Below are 22,879 nucleotides of genomic sequence, written 5' to 3'. Positions count from 1 at the left end.
AATTTCTTTTGATTTTGCTCTTCTGATAAGTTCAGACTTTTTTCAGCTCTCCAAATTTGCCAAGATTTTTTTTTTTTTTTTTTGCCTTGCTTTGATGTCACCTTTTTCAGGAAGTTAGTATTTTTTAACTTACTAAAAAGCTCTTTCTGTTTTAATGGCACTCTGGTTTACTTCTGTGATACCATTAAATATGCTGCTTTTATCAGTAGGCCATGGGTTGGCTGACTTTTTTCTATAGTGTCAGATAGTAAGTATTTTAGGTTTTTGTGGGCCACATACAGTCTTTGTTGTAGTATCTCCTTTTTCTTATTTTTCTTTTTAAATAATCCTTTAAAGACATAAAAACTATCCTTAGTGCCTAGGCCGTAGAAATACTGGCTGATGGGCTAAATTTGGCTGTAAGCCATCTGTATATTTTTGAGGATAGGTCTGTTGTTTTATTCATCATTGAATCTCCGTGGTATAGCACTGTGCTTTGGCATATAGTAAATATATATTTGTTGAGTTAAAATGGTGAATGAATGAACCTTTTGTGATTATGGGGAATTGTTTATTCCTCCAATATTAGCACATGTCTGGCACATTAAAGCTCAGTTTATGTTTTTTCAGTTAATGAATGTCCTTCTTTTATGTCCTCAGCATATCCAGTCTGTACCTTCTTTGCTGTCTAGTGCACTTGTACTGTTTTGAAGGTGTGACTCTTCATTTTTTGAATAAAATTAATGTCCTTTGAGAGCAAATGAGATTTTACTTCTGTGCGGGGGCAGTAGAGGGAACAAAGACTCAATTTTAGTACATCGGGAATTGAAATTCAGTTTGCTTTCTGGCCTCAGGAGTTCCTGATTTCTAGCCTAACGTATTTATCATGGGTAATATTTTCTCCCTTAACCTTACTTGACTTTTCTGTAAGTTTCCCTTAGCTTCCTGCTGTCATCTTAGAAAGTTCTTTAATATTCATTTTTCTATATAGAAAATAAAGAAGGCTTTGCATTACTGTGTTACTGATTTTTATTTAGCCTTCAGGCTTCCATAATATTTTTCTTATATAATAATTGAAATTATGAAGCTATTTTCCAATATTGATTCCCTTTCTCTCCCCAACTCTATTTAGAAGTATGAAGAACTGCTGCTTATCATAGAATATCAAATTCATTTTTTTCTTCAAAAGGAAGTAGCTATAACAGTTACTGTAGAGAAGAGGATCGCTTTTTGCTCCTTTTGGTAGCAAGATAATGAGAGCTGTGGGGGAGTGGAATAGATTGGCGATAACAGTCTATTACTATCATGACTATCATTTACAAAAGTAGTTAAGTAGTGAGTTGGGGTTAAGTAGCAAGCATTCAGATCTGCTTAGTGGCACCTGGCAAAACTTACTACTTTGCTTTAAATATATATATATAGTTTCCCTTGTGAGCTATTATATAGTTTAACATAAATCACAGTCCTCCCAAGTAATATAACATTATTAAGATTTGCCTATTGATATGGGAGTTGAAAAAGTCTTTATATTCATAGCCCCCCCCCCATGTATGTGTATTCATTTAAAATTAATTTGATCCTAAGAGCTGTAGGGCACTCCTTTAGGTAATTAGAGACCTGGGGTTTTGCCAGCCCCTGAATAAAGTATATAAAATTTGGTACTGAGGTAAGGAGATGAAAGTGAGTAGAGTCATTACCGGATGTTATGTCACTTACCTAGGTTGATTGGGGGCTTTTCTGTCAGAATGACAAAATAGCAATGAATTCTTTGCATCTTGTCGGAAAACTGAGGGGATCAGTAGTGGGAGATGAGGTCAGAGGTGTAATGGTAGTTGGGAGAGATGGTAGGGCACATTATAGGGTTCATTGGCTCATGTAAGAATTTTAGATTTTTACCTTAAATGACATGGAAGTTGTATTCATCTGCTCAGGCTGCCATAGTAAGATACCACAGACTGTGTGTCTTAAACAACAGAAATTTGTTTTCTCGCGGTTCTGGATGCTTGAAGTCCTGGGTCAAGGTCTGACAGGGTTGGTTTCTGGGTGAGAATTGTTTTCCTGGCTTATAGATGGTTGCCTTCTTGCCGTTTTCTCTTATGGTGAATAATGAATTTTGATGTCTCTTTTTATTAGCATACAAATCTTGTCAGATCAGAGTTTTAACCTTATATTCTCATTTAACCTTAATTATCTCCGTAAAGGCCTTATCTCCAAACACAGTCACGTGAGGGGAGTGGGGTTTCAACATACGGGGTTTGAAGGGACATGGCCATTTAGTCCATAACAGGGTTTTGAGCAGAGTAATGACATGACCCAGCTATTAACAGGATTGCTCTAGTGCAGTGTTCAGAATAGACTTGGGGTTTGGGCAGTAGCGAGGACGGAAGCAGGGAGACTAATTAGAAGACTGTAGTGGTAATTAAAGTAAGAAATCCTATGGCTTAGACCAACATGGTGGCAGTGTAGATGACAGTGAATAGTGGTTAGATTCTGGATATATTTTGAAAGTAGAGCCAACTGAATTTCTTACTAGATTGATATGGATGTGAAAGAGAGGAGTTCATTGTGACATACAGGTTGGTTTTTGGCCTGTGTAATTAGAGGTTGTCATGAGCTGAGAATGATAGAGAAGGGTTCAGATGAGATAGTTTTGTGGTGGGTATGGGGTAATGGATTTCCCAAGTTTAGGTTTGAATATGTTAAATTTGTTGAATAGGTCTTTGAATCTTTGAACTTGGAGTTCAGGAGTGAATTCTGAGCTAAAGATACGCATCTCAGAGTTATTACTATATGGGTGATACTCAAAGCCAAGGAATGGGATAATACTACCCAAAGTAGTGAGTATAGATTCGAGTAGAGGATGAAGGATTAAGTCAAGGACTAAGTGGGAAGAGGTCTGGACATAAAAGAAGGACTAGCAAAAAAGAGTGAGAACACCCTTCCAGTGGGACAGGAGATAAAACCAAGAGTGTAGGAAGAAAGTGTCAGGAGAGGGAGTGATGAACTGTGACAAATGCTGCTGAGAGTCAAGTTAGGACTGAGAATTAACCATAGCATTTTTCAGTGTGGAAGTAATTTGTGATCTTGATGGGCAGTTTGAGAGGGATAGCCAATTGGAGTGGGTTGGTTTTTTTTAAAGATTTTTATTTATTTATTAGGGAGAGAGAGAGAGAGAGAGAGAGAGAGAGAGAGAGAGAAGCAGGTTCCTTGCAGGGAGCCTGACGTGGGACTCGATCCTGGGTCTCTAGGATCACGCCCTGAGCTGAAGCTAAACTGCTAAGCCACCGGGGCTGCCCTGGAGTGGGTTTAAGAGAGGTGAGAGGAATTGGAGACAGTGTAGTAATTATTTTGAGACATTTTCCTACAAAAGAGAACAGGAAAATGGGGAGATCACTGGCCAGGGGAAGGAGATTAAGAATAAGGTGGGAGAAATAACTGAATGTGATGAGACTGATTCAAGGAGGGGGTGTGTGGAATTAATGCCACCTCAGAAAGAGGAGCCAGTTGCTAAGCTCAGTTACCCTTGAGGTAGAGAGGAGATGGATCTAGTATACAAGCGTAGGGCATGGCTCTTAGATTATAGCCATATTAGAGGTTTGAAAAATAGAATAAGCTATTATTTAAAATAGGTATTTTTTTTTTTTTTAAGATTTAGTTTATTTATTCATGAGAGACCTGGAGTGAGTGGCAGAGACAGAGGCAGAGGGAGAAGCAGGCTCATGCAGGGAGCCTGATGTGGGACTCAATCCCAGGACCTGGGATCATGCCCTGAGCCAAAGGTAGATGCTAAACCACAGAGTTTCCTAGGTGTCCCTAAAATAGTTTTAAAATTATAAAAGTAGTACATGTATGGTATCCAAATTATAAAAAAGAATGCTAAAAAGTCCTACGGCCTCAAGGTAGATGCTTTTAACAATATTTTTGAGAATCTTTCTAGAAGTTTTCGATACATGTAAAAATGTGTGAATAATTCTTTTTTACCCAAGTGGAAATTCTGTATCCTACTTTCTTAACAGTTTTTATTGGGACCTTTTCTCATTAACACATACAGCATTTTTTAAATTGCTGTATTTGCATTGTATGGTTGTACCTTCATTTATTTAGCCGGTTGCATATTTATAGTCACTGTGTTATCTTCTTTTGCTATAAAGAATAATGGTGAACTAGATATCCTGTGTGTGTGTGAATATGTGTGTGTATTTACACTCTTAAATAATTATTTTAGTAGCCTAGCTTTCTGGAAATTAATTGCTGGGTCAAAGAGATTGTACCTTTTGCCAGTTTAACAAACTCATGACAATTAGATAATCTTTTAGATTCTTTCAGTTTTACGTGCTGTGTGTTTGGAAACAATGCATTTAATTTCATGAAAGTATTATTTTTAAGTACATTTGTCTTTTTTGTATGTAGTCTCAAAAACATAAATATAAAGTCCTTTTCCGGGAACCAGACACGTGGTGGAAATTCAAACCAAAGGAACTTGCGAGGTAAAATTTAAAGACTATCTAACATGTTTTTAATTTTATGGCAGTGATAGAAAGTTCATCTAGATTTTTTCTCCCTATAAATAATGAAACAAAATGGATTAGATTGCAATGTTGTTAACAAATTTTGTATTTCTTGTAGACCTTTTTTTCAATTTATGAAGAGTTTTTGTATCTTTTTGTTCTTAATACTGAGTTAATAGAAAAATTCCAATTGTCTTATATACTCAGTACTTTATTACTAACTAATAGTATAATGTCAATATCTGAAATTAGAACAGACTCTGGGGTTTGGCATACCTGAACCGTGTATTACTGGGAGGAACAAAATCATTGTAGTTGCCTAGTGACTGAGAATACTGAAAGGAAGTGAGAAAACTGTAGGTGGAAAAGGTAACAAATGTCCAGCTGTGCGGGTATTGTACAACCCTCCCCCTTCCTTGCCCTTCTCCCAAAGGTTATACTTTTTAATATGATTGTTTGACTTACATGAAAGTGTTACTTAGCACATGGACACACAATGTATTTTGCTTTGTGCTTTGTATTCCCTTAGGGATAATCCTAACTTGATTTTTTTTTTTCCTAACTTGATTTTGGTTGGTATTTTCTTCTTGGTCATTTTAGCTAATTTCTTTTTTTTTTTTTTTGAAGGTTCTAGTGTAGTTTTATTTATTTAGAACTGTGTAGAGTTGTCATCTTTCTATCATATGTATATTATACAGTAATATTCAAATACCTACACTAACATAACTTACTGACCCATTCTAATACTAAACACAGACTAATTCTATAATAACAATAAAAACAAAGCCAGCGAGTTTATTTTAGAAAGTTTAAATTCAGGACATTATTTCACAATTTGGAAATCTGAGTAATCCAACTTTAAGATGACCTTCTCATTCCTGAAGTTTGCTCTGTCGATGTGTGATTTGGGACTTCCTTTTGTCTCAAGCCATTCCTGCATAAGACGCACTTTGGAGATGGGACCTTGCAATTGTCCTTGCACTGTGCCCTGGTCAGTGTTCTGGACCCAGCCAACCAATCCCAGCTTTTTACCCTCAGTCTGAGTGTACTTGCGGAAAAACACCCCTTGGACCTTCCCAAAAATTTCATAATCCACTGCTATCAGGGTGTCCCCTTCTGCCATGTTCATGCCCACACCCTCCTTGTCCTCCTCTCAGGCATTCGGGACAGCAGGGCCGACCAGCACGCCAACGGTTCCCACTGCAGGGTAGCCTCGGCCCATTTTAGCTAATTTCAATGCTAATGAAAGGACAACCTAACTTTAGTATATTCATTATATTGTGCAACCATCACCCCTATCTTATTAGTGTATATTTCCATCAGCTCAGAAAGAAACCCCATACCAGTTTTTGGTTACTCCCAATTCTCCCTTTCCTTTGGCAACCGCTAGTTTGCTTTTCTGTCTCTACGGATTTGTCTCTTCTGGACATTGCATATAAATGGAGTCATATAATTTGTGGCCTTTTGTGTCTGGATTCTTTCACTTAGCATCATGTTTCAAGGTTCATCCATGTTGGAGCATTTATCAGCACCTCATTCCATTTTATATGTTTTTGATACATTACTAGATTTTTTCCCCCAATATTTTGCTTAGGATTTTTGCCTCTGTATAATTGAGTGAGGTTGACCAGTAGTTTTTTTTTCTTTCTTGCCCTTTCTTGCCTGGCTTTGGTATCATAGTTTTAGGTTGGTAAAAGTAATTGGGAAGTATTTCTTCTTTTTCTCTTTTCTGAGTTTATGTAGGTTTGGATATTTGATAGAACTTACTTAGGAAACCTTGGACCTGGTGTTTTCTTTGTGAGAAGTTTCAGTTGGAGTTTGTCCATTACACCTAAGTTTCCAAATTTATTAAGACTTTATTAAAACAATTATAGTATTCACTTAACCATTTACATCTCTGTTGCATCCATACTTAAGTTCCCCTTTTTAATCTGAATATGTTTATGTGTATCTTCCTTCTTTTTTTCTTGATTATTCTCACCAAAGATCAGATTTTTTTATTAGCTTTTTCAAATAAACATTCCTTTGCTCCTTTGATCTTTCTATTATAAGTTTGTTTTATATTCAGTTCATTTTTGCTTCTTTTTTATTCTACTTTCTTTGCCTTTAAAAAAAAATCTATTTTGCTTTGTTTATTGTTTTTTTTTTTAAAGGTTTTATTTATTTATTCATGAGAGACACAGAGAGAGGTAGAGACATAGCAGAGGGAGAAACAGGCTCCCTGTGAAGAGCCTGATATGGGACTTGATCCCAGGGATCATGCCCCATGCCGACAGACGCTCAACTGCTGAGCCACCCAGGCGTCCCCATTCTGTTATTTTTTATAAGGTTTCACCTGAAGGTTTAGGCTATTTTCTTCTTTTTTTTTTTTTTAAGGTTTTATTTATTTATTCATGAGAGACTCATACAGAGAGAGAGAGAGAGAGAGAGGCAGAGACACAGGCAGAGGGAGAAAAGCAGGCTCCACGCAGGGAGCCTGATGTGGGACTCGATCCTGGGACTCCAGAATCATGCCTTGAGCAGAAGGCAGGCTCTAAACCGCTGTGCCACCCAGGGATCCCCTAGGCTATTTTCTTACTTGAGCATTTGATGCTATAAATTAGATGCTCCTAGAATTTTAATATATAATATTAATATATCATACTTTCTTTTTATCATTTATCCTCTAATTTGCATTATGGTTGATTTTACTTTTTAACCCTTGGGTTATTTAAAACTATGTTTTTAAATTTGTGAACAGATGGTGTTTGAATTTTATTTTTTAAGAGATTCATTTTCAACCTAACTGTAGTAGTTAAGATTTTGCCATTTGTGTGATTCTAATTCTCTGATATTTTAAAAGATATATTTTATGGCCTAGTTCATTGTCATTTTTTATAAATGTTTCATGTTTGCTTGATAAAGATGTATAGTAGTTATATATAAATCATGTTTATTCTGTTGGTTACATCTTCTATAGCTTTACTTTTTAAAAAATTTGCTTGATTAGATTAGTGCTTAAGACAGGAATGAGGAAATCTGTATGAGAAGCATGTGTTGAAACCTCCTTCTATTATGTTGAGTATGTCAGTTTCTTACAAATCTGCCTATTTTCACTTTATGTATCCTGAGGATATTTTTTGATGTGCTTATAAGCTTAAAGTTTTTGTATCTATTTGAACCTTTTATCTTTGGCAAGTGACTTTCTTTTATCCTTAATATTAACTTTTAATATAAAGTAATTTGTCTAATATTAATAGAACTATACCAGTTTCCTTTTAGGATTTGAGTGTTACTTCTTTTTTTCATACTTTTACTTTTCACTTTTCTGTGTCTTTACATTTAGGTGTATCTCTCTTTTTTATTTTTTAATGATTTTATCTATTTATTCATGAGAGACACAGAGAGAGAGAGAGAGGCAGAGACACAGGCAGAGGGAGAAGCAGGCTCCACACAGGGACCCTGATGTGGGACTCGATCCCGGGTCTCCAGGATCATGCCCTGGGCTGCAGGCGGTGCTAAACCACTGAGCCACTGGGCTGCCTTAGGTGTATCTCTTATAACCAATATGACTGGGTTTTGAAAAATCCTCTCTGTCCATCTTTGCCTTTTCATTCCTAAGCTTAATTGTTTTTTGGTTATTCATATAATTGGTCTTGCTTCTTACTGTCTTGCTCTACTTTCTCTTTATCTCACCTTTCCTGTGATTACTTTTCTCCTATCACAGATAACTATATTTGATTTTTCCCCTTTTTATCATGCCTTATTTTGGATTTTTTTCACTGAATGCAGACTTTCTCATTTTTTTCTTTTCTTTTAATTTGGAAATGGTATATGCTATTTTTATCCTTTTAGTGATTACATTAAAACTTTGATCATGCGAACTTTAAAGTCAAACCATTTTCTTAGCCTTCCTTCAAACATTTTAACTCTGATACTTAACCTCCTTTCCAACTTACATGCTATAATTATGATTGTCCAGGATATACAGTGTGTGTTTTCACTCATATAGAGATTGCTTTGTGCTTAACTTTTCTTTTATCATAGATATTTCATCTGGAAATTTCCTTCTGTCTGACATTCATCTTTTAGGATTTTCTTTACAGTGTAGTTCTGATTCATGTCAAACTCCTTTTTTTTTTTTTTTTTTTAAAATCTTAAAATTCTTTTATTGCTTTCCTTCTTGTAAGATACTTTCACTGGGTGTATATATTCTAGATTGACAGTTTCTGTTATTGAAGATAACATTTAATTCTCTTTTGACTTCCATTATTGTTAAGTCAGCTGTAATTCTAATACTTCATTTCTTTGTAGATAACTAGGTATTTTTTCCCTTTAATTTTTGGCTGCTTTTAATATCCTCTCTTCATCTTTCGTGTATGACTACTATTTCAGTACCATGTTTCTAGTGGATTTCTTGTTATGTATCTTGTTTGGAATTTGTTGGGCTTCTGAGATCAGGGGATTGATATCTTCGATCAGTTCTGGAAAATCTGAGCCATTTTTCTTTAAATTGCTTCTGTCTCATGAACTGTCTTTCTGGGACTTGGATTAGATGTATACTACCTTTTTGCTCTGTCCTCTATGTCTATGTCTCTTAACTTCTCTTTCATATTTTCTATCTCTTTGCTTCTCTGTGATCTGAAACCAGACAAGATTGAGGTAGGTAAATATGAAAGCCAGATTTGCCCAGGTGGCAAATACTAATATTAGCCCTGGGATCCAGACATTAAGCCTTGGATCCAACCCAAGGAAAGAATGTTGCAACTGAGATGTTTTCATTAAGACAAGATCCTTGAGGGACTGAAGCATACCATCTGGCCTCTTGGCAGATGCAAATCCACATGAGGTATGAAGGAAAGCACCCCTAGTTTAAGGCCTAAGGATTCTTACATATTAGGTTCAACTAAATATGAGTTCATAAACAAAACCCACAAAGAAGCTACCATGAGTGAGAGCACAAATGTAATAAATTTCATATTAAGACATCCAGAGACTTCAAATACCAGCAATTTTTTTCCTTTGCTTCAACTTAAACTGTATTAAAACATAAGTTTGCTATAATTGACTTGGAATCCAGTTTTATTTTAACAGGAGGGCCCTTTGGAACTCTAGGCTGCCATAGTGGCATAAGTAGAAGACTGTAGCGGGATTTTTTTTACTTACTAGTTAATAATTAGTCTTAAAGTGATGGTCATATTCTTATGAAATGTTTTTTGCAGAGTTTGGGAATAACTTCTTTTAAAGTTATTTGGATCTGCTGGTTTTTTCCAAGTTGATAAATGATTGGAAAAGATTGTGTGGAATTATTAAAGAAATGGTAATTTAAGACCTCTTGAATAAGATGAAATTAGCATCAATAGTATCTATTGTGTTGTAATAAACCAGCTTAGATATTTTTACGTATTAGAAATAATATCATTTTTTTTTTGACATTTCATGTTCCAGTCTTAAAAAAAACTTAATTACCGATATTTCTTCTATTTTTTTCTTTCCCGGAACTTTTAGGCGTAATATTCATGGGGTAAGCAAAGAAAAAATAACAAGAATGTTGGAACATTATCAGCGTTTTGTTTCAGTGCCAATAATTATGAGTTCTTCAGTTCCAGAGAAAATTGAACGTGTTGCGTTGTGTGCATATTCTTGTGAGGACAGAAATACTAGGTAGGTTAAAGTTCCTGTGTACAAAAATTTAGTTTGAAATATAATTTAAAAGAATTAAAAAAAAAGAATAATTTTGGAGCTTGTGAAATCACTGCCAAATAACTTTAAAAATAAAAGTAGATGTATATTATTTATAGAGCTTAGATATAGTTTTACCTACAGCAAGGTGTATATGGTTAGCAAGAGAACTGAAGGTATATATGCAATGACATGGGAGTTTTTACATTGTCCTCAGGGTTTTGTGAGTCCATATTTATACTGTGAATACTCCTGTCTTCTTTATGTAACTGCCTGCTATTCCAGTATATATCTGTTATTGCCTATTGTTATTTTATATATAGTTACATCACTTCTTAATTTCTATAGGTATTTGTAAAAATACTCTTTCAAATTAGTATTATAAAAATTAATTATTAATGGTATACCCTAAGTAATACAAGTCATAGCCTTTTGAAAGTTTGCAGTCCAGCATAGTACTGGTTCTATTAAACATTTGGGATATATGAACAATTAAATAGATAGGTGAGTTAAGGAATAGCCTTAAATATAAGGTAGAAGTCTAAATTGCCCACACTTTTTGTTGATAAGGAATGGTGGTTGAGGCTCCGTTAAAAAGGAGTTGGGAAGAGAAAATTCATAAATGCTCTTTTATTGAAGAGCAGTGTTGCAAAGTGGTTTAGATAGAGCATGCGCTCCTGAGCTATGAGTTTCTGGCTTTGTAATCTTTGACAAATTAGAGAGTGTCTCTATACTCAGCTCTTCATTTCTAAAATGGCAGTAACACTTTGCTCTTAAGAATCCCATAAGGATCATGAATTAATACTCTAACGAGACAGAATAGCATCTGGCATATAGAAAACTCAGTGTTATATGTGATTTCATTGAAGAAGGCTTCATGGGAGAGTTGGGACTTCGAGAACTCCTGGAATAAAGAAAGAAAGGGGCTCAGTTGGTTAAGTGTCTGACTCTTGATTTCTATTCAGGTCCTGATCCCAGGGTTGTGAGATTGAGCCCTGCCTCTGGCTCTGAGCTTAGCTGACTGCTTGAGAATTCTCTCTCCCTTTCCCTTAGTCCCTCCCCCCCCTCTAAAAAGAGAGAAAGGAAGATGAGCTGATAAATTGACTAAGGAAAAAGCACTGAAATTAAAAGTGTAATGATTAGGCAAAAGTGCTTTAAGTCTGAGGTTAACATTGAGGATGGTTTTAAAAAATTTAACAGTTGACATTTCAAAAGACAGCTCTCCTCCCTTTGTCTCATTTCTTTTAGTTGTGCACATCATGTTGACTCTTTGTCACTTTGTAAATGAAGCTTAAGCATTTTCCTCTGTAGCAAATGACAAGTGTTATAAAGACATATATATTAAATACTTTTGAAAGAAATCATGGAGCTGGTGTTCCCTCTAGGAACAAATTTAGATTCTTAACTTTAATATTTAATGCACATGAACACCTTAACTGAAAATCTCATGCTTATTATTTAATTTGAAAAAAGTTTGAGTGCTTCCTACATGCCAAGCATTGTGTTAGGTGTTGGGGTTACAATAAAGTGTTCTAATGTACTAGGTAAAGATCAGATGAGCTTTTGTAATTTAATGTAGTTTATTTATAGAAGTTTTAGAATAAATGTTAAGTGCCTTGTCTTTCAGTTGAATGCTTCTTTAAATCATAATGTTAATGACCACATTAAGAGACTTCCTTATAATACTTTAAAAAAAATCTTACAGCCCAAGAGACAATGAAGATGTTACCTCTGAAAAAGAAGAAAATATTTTATCCTCATCTTTGAAGCATCTAGAGTTAACCGAAGAGAAGAAACTTGAAGTGGCCAAAGAAACTATATTACCTGAGAATGTTACATATCTCTCTAATGGAGATTTAAACAAAGGAAGAACAGAAATAAGTGTTACGAATTCTCAGAATCAGAGTGCTTTTATTCAGGAAGTTTCAGACGTGTATTTTTCTGATTCTGAAAGCAAAGTACAAGCAACAGAAAGTAAAAGAGAAGAGCAAGTAGAACTGGCTTCTGAAAAAGATTATAGTAAAACTGATGCAGATAGTTTTGTAGAGAGAATGTCACCGAGTACTTGCTGTGGTGAAAATAATCAAGAAGACTATGATCTTTCAGATACTGTGCCATTTCAAAATGAAAAATCTTCACCTGGTGAAACATTAGAAGAAAGAGCCACAGTAAGGAAAAAAGCCTTTGGAAAACAAAAAAGCAAGTCAACTTTGGAAAAGTTCCCAAGACATGAGCTATCAAATTTTGTCGGTGACTGGCCAGTTGATAAGACTATTGGTCAGAGGGCCAAAAGGAACCGAAAAACTGAAAAAGCTTCATCTATACAAAGTGACAAAAAATATAATCGCCCTCAGTCACGCAAAGTATTAGATAATACTCTATCTGCAAATATAGATCATATCCAGCAACGAGAATCTCCAAATGAAAGTACAGAGGATGACAAGAAGTCACAGTATGATGATGCTTCAGAATCTTTCAATTCCTGTCAATATGATACGTATAAAGATACTGAAAAACAGTCATTTAACATTGTGGGTGACTGGCCTTCATCTGATTCCTTAGCTCAGAGAGAGCACAGGTCAAGAATGCCAAAGGATGGTTTAAAGGAACCCAACCTAGAATTTGGAACTAATGACAGTATGAATGAAATAGCCTTCTACATAGCACATGAGACCTGTTGTTGGGGCACAAGCCCTGAAGAATTAAAAACCCTGGGTAGCTCCACTCTAGGGAGTTCTGAAACACTACCCAATAAAGTGACCTGTGAGAATAAGACCTGTCCAAGTAAAAAGATTCATAGACAGCACACATCGTCTCTCACTAGTACCAACAGTGGGCCAACTTTTCCTGGAGTAGTAGGACCACAAACTTCAGTTGAATTTCCAGAAGGAAAACCTAATATAGTCCCTGGAATAGAAGAAGGCATGTGTACCCAGACTGAACCACAGGATTTTGCTCTCTTATGGAAAATAGAAAAGAATAAAATTAATGTTTCAGATTCTGTGAGAGTGTTAACAGGACAATTAGATGGATTTAAACCAAAAGCTTTCAATATTAACACAAAGTTAGATGTTCAAGAAACAATTCCATATAGGGTAATGTATGATAAGAGCACGTATGTTGAAGAAAGTGAGCTTACCAGTGCTGATGAATCTGAAAATCTTAATATTCTTTGTAAACTCTTTGGGTCCTTTTCATTAGAAGCCCTAAAGGACTTATATGAGAGGTGTAACAAAGATATTATTTGGGCCACAAGTCTCTTGTTGGATTCTGAAACAAAATTATGTGAGGATACTGAATTTGAGAATATCCAAAAATCATACGATGAAGCACAAATTGGGCCATTTTCTCTGGGATTAAATTTGAAGGAAATTATTAGTCAAAGAGGAACTTTGGAAAATTCTAGTTCTGTGCCAGAATTTAGCCATGGCACTGCTGTTAATAACCCTGATGTACAATCTACCTGTGATTCAGAAGAGGGAAACTCAGAGCAGGCAGAAATAAGAGCTATACCTACTGAAAAACCTGTGTTAATAACAGGTTTATTTCCTAATGCCACTCTAGATCTAAAGAATAATAATGAAGTACTTCCCAGTAGTCAGGTAGAACTTCCAGGTCTATATAACATTAAGCAGTCTTTCCCAGGTACTCTAAAACCAACTCTTGCTAAAGATATGAGTGAAATGGAGAAGAATCTAGAAGCCACGGAGATTGGAAACAGTATACATTCTTCTTTGAATTTGTCTGATATTTTAAACTCTGTATCAAGCACTTCAAATCTTGAATTAAATGAAGAAGTTGACTTTACTGACTCTCTTGAAATAAAGAAAAATGAAAATCTTCCAAAGGATTATATGAGATTTCCAAACACTGAAGAATTTATGAATGAAGATGAACAGGAAATGGAAAAAATTCTAATGGCTGAGAGTACTTTCTCAGCTGAAGTTAGTGAAGAAGATAAAACTGAGATGTTGAATCCCATGCCAGTGATGGCCAAATCACTGACCATAGACTGTCTGGAATTGGCATTACCCCCTGAGCTGGCTTTTCAGCTCAATGAATTATTTGGCCCTGTTGGTATTGATTCAGGTAAAGAAAAAACAGATTACCTATATATATGTGTCTTTGTGTGAATAGGCTACAGATTTAGGGTTCTGACATAATTTTAAAATAATGTCATATGTTAAATGAAAAGGAATTTGTGTTGCCTACCTTATTTTTGACACATTTTTTTTTGTAGAGGATTTTTAAAAATGTAATTTAAAGAAATAGTATTTATATGGAGTTTGTGTTCATCCCATGCATATGTTGAAAGTTTCCTGTGGTATTTACCTCATACTTATTTGCACAGATGAACCTTTTTGAATCTGTGGTGCTCCTCCAGATATGCTTAAGGCAAGATTAATTTCTTAGAACACACTTCTTAAAAAGTCTTGACTAATGGAAATGAATATATACATTTAGACTAATGGACATAAATAACTTAAATATATGAAGAACTGTATATAATTACACATGCCAAGAAGTGTGAAAAAAGTGACATACTACATAAACAAAAATATTCCAAGATATTTAGAACTAGAAACATAGTTAGTAATTAATAATACAAATGGTTATAAGGTGGTTCAGTATGTTTTCTGAAAATGTATAATGAGTAATGATTATATTTTCTTTTTTCTTTTCCCCTCACAAGGGTCTCTAACAGTTGAGGATTGTGTGGTTCATATAGATCTGAATCTGGCTAAAGTGATTCATGAGAAATGGAAAGAATCTATAATGGTTGGTAGGCTTTTTTTTTTTTTTTTTTTGAAGAGCTCCTTTTGTGTTCACCTTTGCTCTTAATAAAATCTGTTGTATGAAAGAAGTTTATTGAATTTTGACTTTGAGAATGAACTTTTACTAGTAAGCAGGTTACTGATATTTTTTTCTCTTTCCAGTATTTTAGATTATTTCCAAACTGGCCAAATTATATAACTAATGATGGAGCTCCATATATTGATTGCCTTTTTTTTAAGAGAAAAATCATAAGTAGTTTTTTTATTCTCTAAAGACTTGTAGTGCTAATTGATTAAATTTCAAAAACATTCTAAAATTACAGCCTAAGAGCTCTATAAGTAGAAAAAATATATTGATGTAGTCATATTTCATACTCTTATCTGATTTTATTGTTTTACTTAGATTTACAAGAATGATAGTTTTACAACGAAAACTTATTTCTAGAGAAAAATAGTATAATCTTGTTTTTTAATATACCCTCCTTTGCCAATCCCCTGTCCTATATTTGTGTTTAGGAGCGACAAAGACAAGAAGAGGTATCCTGTGGCAAGTTTATGCAAGGTAAAGCATATATTTTTTACTTCTGATGTTCTTGTCATGATATTTAAATTTGGTGTATGTGTATGAATTTTAACTCATCATTAAATGTACTTCCAATAAGTATGTTACCCAGGAATTCTGATTTCCAATAAAAATTCTTTTAAAATATTTAACATTTAATATTGACATAAGATTAGAAGAACTGAAAAGCACCTATGATTAACTTTTATGAGTGCAGTGGAAGACCCTAGGTGTACTCTAATACATATAATCAAGGTGTTTCCTTTTTAAGATTTTGCTTTGAAGGAACGAAAACTTGTTCTGGTTTGAGAACAGTAAAATGTTCATTTGATTGTTTGAGAGCATCATTCAGCTGTTACTTGGTTATTCAAAAATTTTATTGATGTTAATTTTATTAGAGCACAAAAGTCAGTTTGCTTTTGGAACATCAGTCAAATTGAAATATTTGATTCCAAGACATCTTAGATAGCATTGTCCTCAGTGATTAGTGCAGGGTGGCAGAGCTGTTAACAGGGGCCTCCTTTTGTGCATGTTTCCTTCACGTGACTCTTTTGTCCACTCCACACCAGGACTCCAGGTTGAAGATTCTTTGGGTATACTTAAGTTGCAGCTTTAAGAGCTAAAGCAGTTTGAGAGCTAGAGGTGCTGAAAGGGTATCAGCGTTATGTGGATGGCAGTATCTGCTGTGTTTCTTCACTCTCTGGGAAAGCAAAGGAATATATCAGAATGTGCGATAGCCCTTAGAGATGCTGAAATACTATACATTAAATCTTGTGTTTATGAATTTATTAGAATGTCCAGTTTTTTCCTTATGTTGAATATCATTTGTTCAATATTTGTTGTGTGCCTCTAATGGGTTATGGATTTGCCAAAATATTGATCCTCTCAGTCCTTGCAGTGGCTGAGCAAGGCTGAGCAGAACTGCTCTAGCTGGTTGCTTCCACCTGGCTGCAGTTCCCTTTGTTTACCAGTGTATGCATGTGTTGTTCTTTCTGTGTCAATCAATGTGGTTTAAAAAAGAGTGGGAAGCATTGAGTTGATTTACAATGATACCCTGCTCATTGTAATATTTCTACTTTTATACATATTTCTTGCTTATAATTATGTGAAGATATCTCTTGAAACATCAGAGTTATATTATAAGCAAGAAATAAAAAAATCATGTTTCTTTGGTCTTTCTGACATAGTTGTAACAGAATGAGTAATGTTTAATTTATATGTTTATGTTGAGGGCCTGATACTATTTGTGCTGCTTTTGTAGATCCTTCCCTGGTTGGGCATATTGGTCTTGATAATCCAGAACAAAAATCATCTCAGAGAACAGGCAAAAAATTACTGAAGACTTTAGCAGCACCTGAAATGCTACCCTTATTGGATCATTGGAACGCTCAAACTAAAAAAGTCTCACTCAGAGAAATAATGTCAGAAGAAATTGCCTTACAGGAAAAACATGATTTGGTATGAGTTAGTATAACTATTAAGCCTTTGTCTCTGACTCTAGGTTGATTGTATGTTTACTTTGTGATTTTCATTTGATTCTGTATTTCAGGAGATTGGGCTGTATATGTTTTTTAACTTTTAGCATTTATCTTTGTAAATTTTTTAATTCTTGAAAAACATGAATGAAATCTTTCATTTAAAGATAACTTTATTAATAAATTAGTAAAAAGAAATGTCTGTCTTGCTATTAAATATCCAACCTCAAAACAATTTTTTTTTTAAGTAGGCTGCGTGGAACCCAATTCAGGGCTTGAACTCATGAGCCTGAGATCAAGACCTGAGTTGGAGACCAAGAGTCGGTTGCTTAACTGACTGAGCCACCCAGGCACCCCAAAACAAAATTTTTAGAGAAAAATTTAAAAACTTATGAATTTGAATTAAAAAATTAAATACTCTTCTTTTTCTAACTTTTCAGTCAAACAGTTCAAACAGAAATTTTATTTTGAACTTTATTTTTGTTCCTTATCCACCATAACAAATTTTGTGAAGGTGTAAGTCAATTTGGTTTCTTTTGCATTACTTCTTAGCCTTTTTTGGAGTTCTGAATGTTAGTATCAGAATTTCAGAATCAAAAAGGAAAAGACCCGGAGGTTATTTAGTCCAATTCTCAAAGAGAAGAAATTATTTGTAGATGGTGATCTTAAACATTTTACTTTCTTACTCATTTGACTACTCAAAGGAGCACCTGTATATTTGGCTGAAATACATAGAATTGGGCCATAGGAAGAATGATGAGATTCCTCCATGTTCATACTTATTTTCCCCAGTTATCTTATTAATTAAATTGGAAATAATGCTACCATTTTACCATTGGAAATAATGCTACTAATGGTAATGCTACTATTACCATGTTTACATAATCCAAGAATAGTCTCTTTGGGTAGGGTCTTACAATGTAGTGTTGTTTCAAATATCCTCTTCATTTATATGCGTAATAAATCAGAGAAATGCATTTTCTTAAAAAAATAAGGAAACTTAGTACTTATGTCCAAATGATGTGACACCTTTTGTTGAAATGCCATTTTTTACTACTGAAACTCTGAAACTTATCTTTGTGGTTTTAATCTGCCTTTTAATCTCTCAGTGTAATAGTGAAGAGATGAGTATCTTTGACTTCCCAACTTAATTCATTTTTTTTCTATCAGTGATTTTTGCTTATTTTTCTATGGGTTAGGTAATAGAAGTTATACTTATTTGGTCCTAAGGATACTTCTCCCTAGGTAGAACTTCAGTAAGAAAATTTCTTGATGCTTTCTTTTCACTCTTTGTCTCCAGAGGAGAAATACACTTTGTATTTTTTTAAGCAAAGGATATAAAATAAACATTAGGCATAATATATGAGTAGAATAATTATAAGATGGTTAAGATTGTAAGTTTTCAGTTTATTGATGAGACCTTAAAATTTGTGGTTTAGAAACTCTTTGACCTTGTAGAGTGCTAGTAAATCTGATCACTGAAGTTTTAGTAAGTTCAGATTATAATGCTTATCATGAAATATCTTTAATTCTTGAGGTGGCTTGTTTCTATTATTTACTCTTGTGACATGTTCAGCTTTACCAGGCTCTTCTACTGGTCAGATTGTCACCTATTGTGGATCCTCTTTTATTGTTTGGTGTTACAAATGATCTAAATATGTTAGGCTTCAAAAGCAACAATTGTTTTATGGTTGTTCTAGATTATTATGATTTTTATATTATTGAGTCACCTTTGAGATTTTATAGGAAGTTATTCTTCAAATATTAGCATCTTTGTAGCAACAAAAATATTATGTACTTATATCACAATGTCAACAAATTGTCTTAGAGTTAGCAATCACTTTAGAAATGTTTACCATAATCCTAGGTTAGAATTCAAAAAGCACATTTTAGGAAAGTTCTTTAGTTTGGCAATTTAAACAGATCCAATCATGACTTGTGAAAAAATAACAATCAGTGACAGTTCTCATGCAATTATTTTGGAGTAAATGTTTGTGAAAATTTTTTAAATTGTGAATTTTAAGATTTTCTGTCAACCTGAATTTGCAACTTATTTGTACGTTGTAGTTTCTGCCCATTGAGGAGAATATGTTTTTGAGGACGTTGTTCACAGCATCACACAGTGTCCATTTTATGAGGACCCATGGGAGAAATTTCTCTCAGGTCTCAGTACCAGAAAAAGCTGTACTTCTCCTGAGCAACTGGTTTGTTTTTATTTTATGGACACTGAGAATCTTTGTTTCCCCCTTTGCTTTGGCCACTAAGAAGCTCAGAACTGAATTTGTGGCCCACCTTTAGCAATTGTACAGGATTTTGTGGCATGCATTTATATACTAATTTTACTTGCTAGCTTTTTCCTATATTCTTACTTTTATTTTCTCCACTCTGACTTCTTCATTTATTTATATCCTGTTTATATGTTTATTTATTTTTATCTTTTTTATGTAATATGACTGTGCTGGGTGTGTATATGTGAGAGTATATATATATATATATATAAATTAACAGCTTCAGATACTTTGCAAAAAATGGGATATAAATAAATAGTGCAAGAATACTTATATTACTAATTTCAGTCTTTAATCAGTGAAGAAAGTCTGTGATTGCTTTTAAATTACTAATCTTTTTGCAACAAAATAACCATGCTTTTGGATCAGCGTAATTAGTTTTATGAATTCTGTCTGAAGGATGATTTTTATCTCTTTTGTTTGTTTTAGAAAAAGGAGGCACTTATGTTTGAAAAAGATTGTGCCACTAAACTAAAGGAGAAGCAGCTCTTTAAGATATTTCCAGCCATTAACCAAAATTTTCTGGTGGACATTTTCAAGGACCACAAGTGAGTGATAGGATTATATGTAGTTTCTATTGTGATGTCATTGAAAGCGTATCATTTTAATTTTTCTGATAATTCATAGAGGTATATTATAAGTCATTTAAATGCAGTGTACATAATATCGGAAGTGAGCAGGTTTGGGCAGTTGGTTCATAGTCTGCTAGTGTGTATGTGCTTGTGTGTGTACCTGTTTGCTTTTGTGTCTATATATAAATATGTATTTCACCAAAAATAGATGGTTTTATATGCTGCTTTTTGTTGGTATTTATTTTTCTAGTCCATACTTAGTAATAGGTTTTTTTTTTTTTTTTAAATAATTTTTTATTTATTTATGATAGTCACACAGAGAGAGAGAGAGAGAGAGAGAGAGAGGCAGAGACACAGGCAGAGGGAGAAGCAGGCTCCATGCACCGGGAGCCCGACGTGGGATTCGATCCCGGGTCTCCAGGATCGCGCCCCGGGCCAAAGGCAGGCGCTAAACCGCTGCACCACCCAGGGATCCCGGTTTTTTTTTTAAGTCCATAGAATATTCCACAGTAATCTTAAAGTGATTTTTAAAAAGATTTATTTTGTTTGTTTGTTTTCCTTTATAATGGTCATCTCTGTTGTAAAAATCCAGAAATAAAATGTATCCCTTCAGCTTTTCCAACTTTTCTTTTTTACAAAAATAAAAAAGGCACATAAAAAACCTTCACTGCTGCCATTCCTATATAGATAGCTGCTTTCCCCCCAGAAGTACCGTAATTTGAATGAACATACTCCTCTTTATGGGCTTCTTGAAACCATGGTGCACTAAGCTTCCTTGAATATACATTTTTGCACACATGTATGAATACTATTGTAGGCTAGTTCCTAAAGTGAAATAGCTGGTTTGGAGTGTATGCATTGAAACTTTTTACAGCTAGGGAAGCCTGGGTGGTTCAGTGAATAAGCGCCTGCCTTCGGCCCAGCACATGATCCTAGAGTCCTGGGATCTGAGTCCCACATCAGGCTCCCTGCATGGAGTCTGCTTCTGTCTCTGCTTGTGTCTGCCTCTCTCTGTCTCATGAATAAATTAAAAAAAAAAAAAAAGAAAATTTTTACAGCTAATGCCAGTTTTCTTTTTTTAAAGGACTTTCTGTATTAATTATATGTACTGATAGTATAACCCATCTAAGTATGTAGAATTCTAAACATGTCACTTATAACCCATCTTGGATAGTATAATCATCTAGGATAAGAATCTTTAAAACTTTGGCCATCCTGATAGGTAAAATATTTCATTGTTGTTTAAATTTAAAATTTCTTGATTATTAGGAAAGTTAAGACTTTTTCATTAATTTCTTTTTCTACTTATTACTTTTTGCCTGTTTTCTCTTTGTTTCTTTGTATTTCTTTTGATATTTGTGAGAACTCACTATATATTATGTGTAGTTGTCTTTGTTGCTATAGGTTATAATTATTTTTCTACACTGATGTTTATCACTTAACTTAGTTTGGTCTTTTCGGGCATATACATGTTTTTATTAACGTGTTTTATCAGAAAATCATTTCCTTTATGGTTTCAAAGTTTAATGTCATTTTAAGAAGTCTCTCCTACCCTAATATTATGAAAATATTTTCTTCAGTATTTTTAATAGTCAAAAAGTTTTAATTTAGCACTTCCCATTTACCCATGAGTTTAAAATTTTCTAAATTATATGTGTATGGTATGAGGTAGAGATTTAACTTGTTTTTCCAAATAATTAACTGGATGAATAGATCATCTTTACTCACTCATACAAAATATAACCACTACTATTTGCTCTTTTCCAAAATACACATTTTTCTTTTAAAGACTTCAGTTCTTTTGAGCTCTATGTTTGGTTCTGGGTTTCCACTATATTGTTTTAATTATCATAGTGGTACAGTGTGTTTGATGTGTGGCATGTTTGGAATACTTCTGGTTTGAATAGTATATATTTCAATCTTACGTGTTTCTTAAATTTGTATTTTAGCGAGAGAGTTTTAAATAGGTGCCTTTTTATAATCGCTTGAGAATCTACTACAGATTTTTTTTTTAGTTTATTAGTGTATTTCTTTTTTTTTATTAGTGTATTTCAATCATAATAGTGGATTTCTAGGATAAAACCTTTACCTTCAGATTTTTGTTTTTGATGGTTTCTTTTAAAAAAAAAAAGTTTATTTATTTAAGTAATCTTTATATTTAACATGGACCTCGAATTCAGGACCCCAAGATCAGGAGTCATATTCTCTACCAATTGAGCCAGCCAGACACCCCTGATTTTTTTTTTTTTTCTTTAAATGCAGGGTAGGAATTAATTTTATGATTTTTGCAGCAGCAATTAAATGAGATTGGTCTATGATTTTCTGTTCTTGGGTTATCTTTGTCAGATTTCGTTTCAGGGTTTTATTTGGCATTAGTCTTAATAAAATAATCTGGAAAGACTGCTATTTTTCCCTATGCTCAAGAAAGTTTAAGTAAATTAGTACTTGGAGGTTCTGGAGTTGTGCCTTTTCAGACAGAAGGTCTTTAGAATCTTTCACTGTCTTTTTAAGGTTATTACTTTGTTTAGATTGTTTTTTTCATGAGCCTTTTCTGGTAGTTTGCTAAAAAATCAATTTTACCTTAATTTTCAAGTTTATTATTGTTATATATAATATACTTTGATAATTAAAAACATTGTTTTGTATTTGGTTGTATCCCTTTTTCCTTTCTGGATGTTTTTTTTTCTCTGTGCTCTGTTTTGCTCTTTATCAGATTAGCCCTTTTAAAAGAACAAGTTCTTGGTTTATTGATCAAAGTCTATATTATGTTCTCTAATCATTTATTTTTGTCTTTAATTTTGATGATTCATTTTCCTTTCTGTTTTTGATAGTTCCTTTTTCTTTCCTTTTTTAAAAAAATATTTATTTATTTGACAGAGAGAAGGGGAGAGAGAGTACAAATAGGGGGAGCTGCAGAGGTAGAGGGAGACACTGGCTCTCCACTGAACAGGGAGCCTGTTGTGGGGCTTTATTCCAGGACCCTGGGATCATGACCTGAGCTGAAGGCAGACACCTAACAGACTGAGCCACCCAGGCCCCCTTTTCCTTTTTCCTAAAAT

The 22,879-nt window shown here is 34.1% G+C and overlaps 1 protein-coding gene and 1 pseudogene across 4 annotated transcripts in view; one reads left to right on the top strand and one right to left on the bottom strand.

Moving 5' to 3' along the window:
- N4BP2 (NEDD4 binding protein 2) overlaps window positions 1-22,879 on the top strand; it is a 91,128-nt gene that overhangs the window by 45,506 nt on the left and 22,743 nt on the right. For 3 of the 4 annotated variants that reach the window (XR_011997194.1, XM_072737851.1, XM_025997929.2), the window contains 7 exons: window positions 4,390-4,466; window positions 9,975-10,130; window positions 11,854-14,237; window positions 14,842-14,927; window positions 15,440-15,485; window positions 16,747-16,943; window positions 19,678-19,796. Coding sequence is in view for 2 of the 4 variants with exons in the window: in XM_072737851.1 (XP_072593952.1) it covers window positions 4,390-4,466; window positions 9,975-10,130; window positions 11,854-14,237; window positions 14,842-14,927; window positions 15,440-15,485; window positions 16,747-16,943; window positions 19,678-19,796 (3,065 nt within the window). In the remaining 2 variants the exon portion in view is untranslated. Of the gene's footprint in view, window positions 1-4,389; window positions 4,467-9,974; window positions 10,131-11,853; window positions 14,238-14,841; window positions 14,928-15,439; window positions 15,486-16,746; window positions 16,944-19,027; window positions 19,165-19,677; window positions 19,797-22,879 lie in introns of all 4 variants that reach the window. The other variant, XR_011997195.1, reaches the window with a different exon arrangement.
- Window positions 5,116-5,649, bottom strand: LOC112919500 (acylphosphatase-1 pseudogene; annotated as a pseudogene).

The sequence above is a fragment of the Vulpes vulpes genome, chromosome 14, assembly GCF_048418805.1.
Source record: "Vulpes vulpes isolate BD-2025 chromosome 14, VulVul3, whole genome shotgun sequence".
NCBI lineage: Eukaryota > Metazoa > Chordata > Mammalia > Carnivora > Canidae > Vulpes > Vulpes vulpes.
The sequence above is the reverse complement of the archived record's forward strand: the minus strand, read 5'-3'. Positions and strand labels throughout refer to the sequence as shown.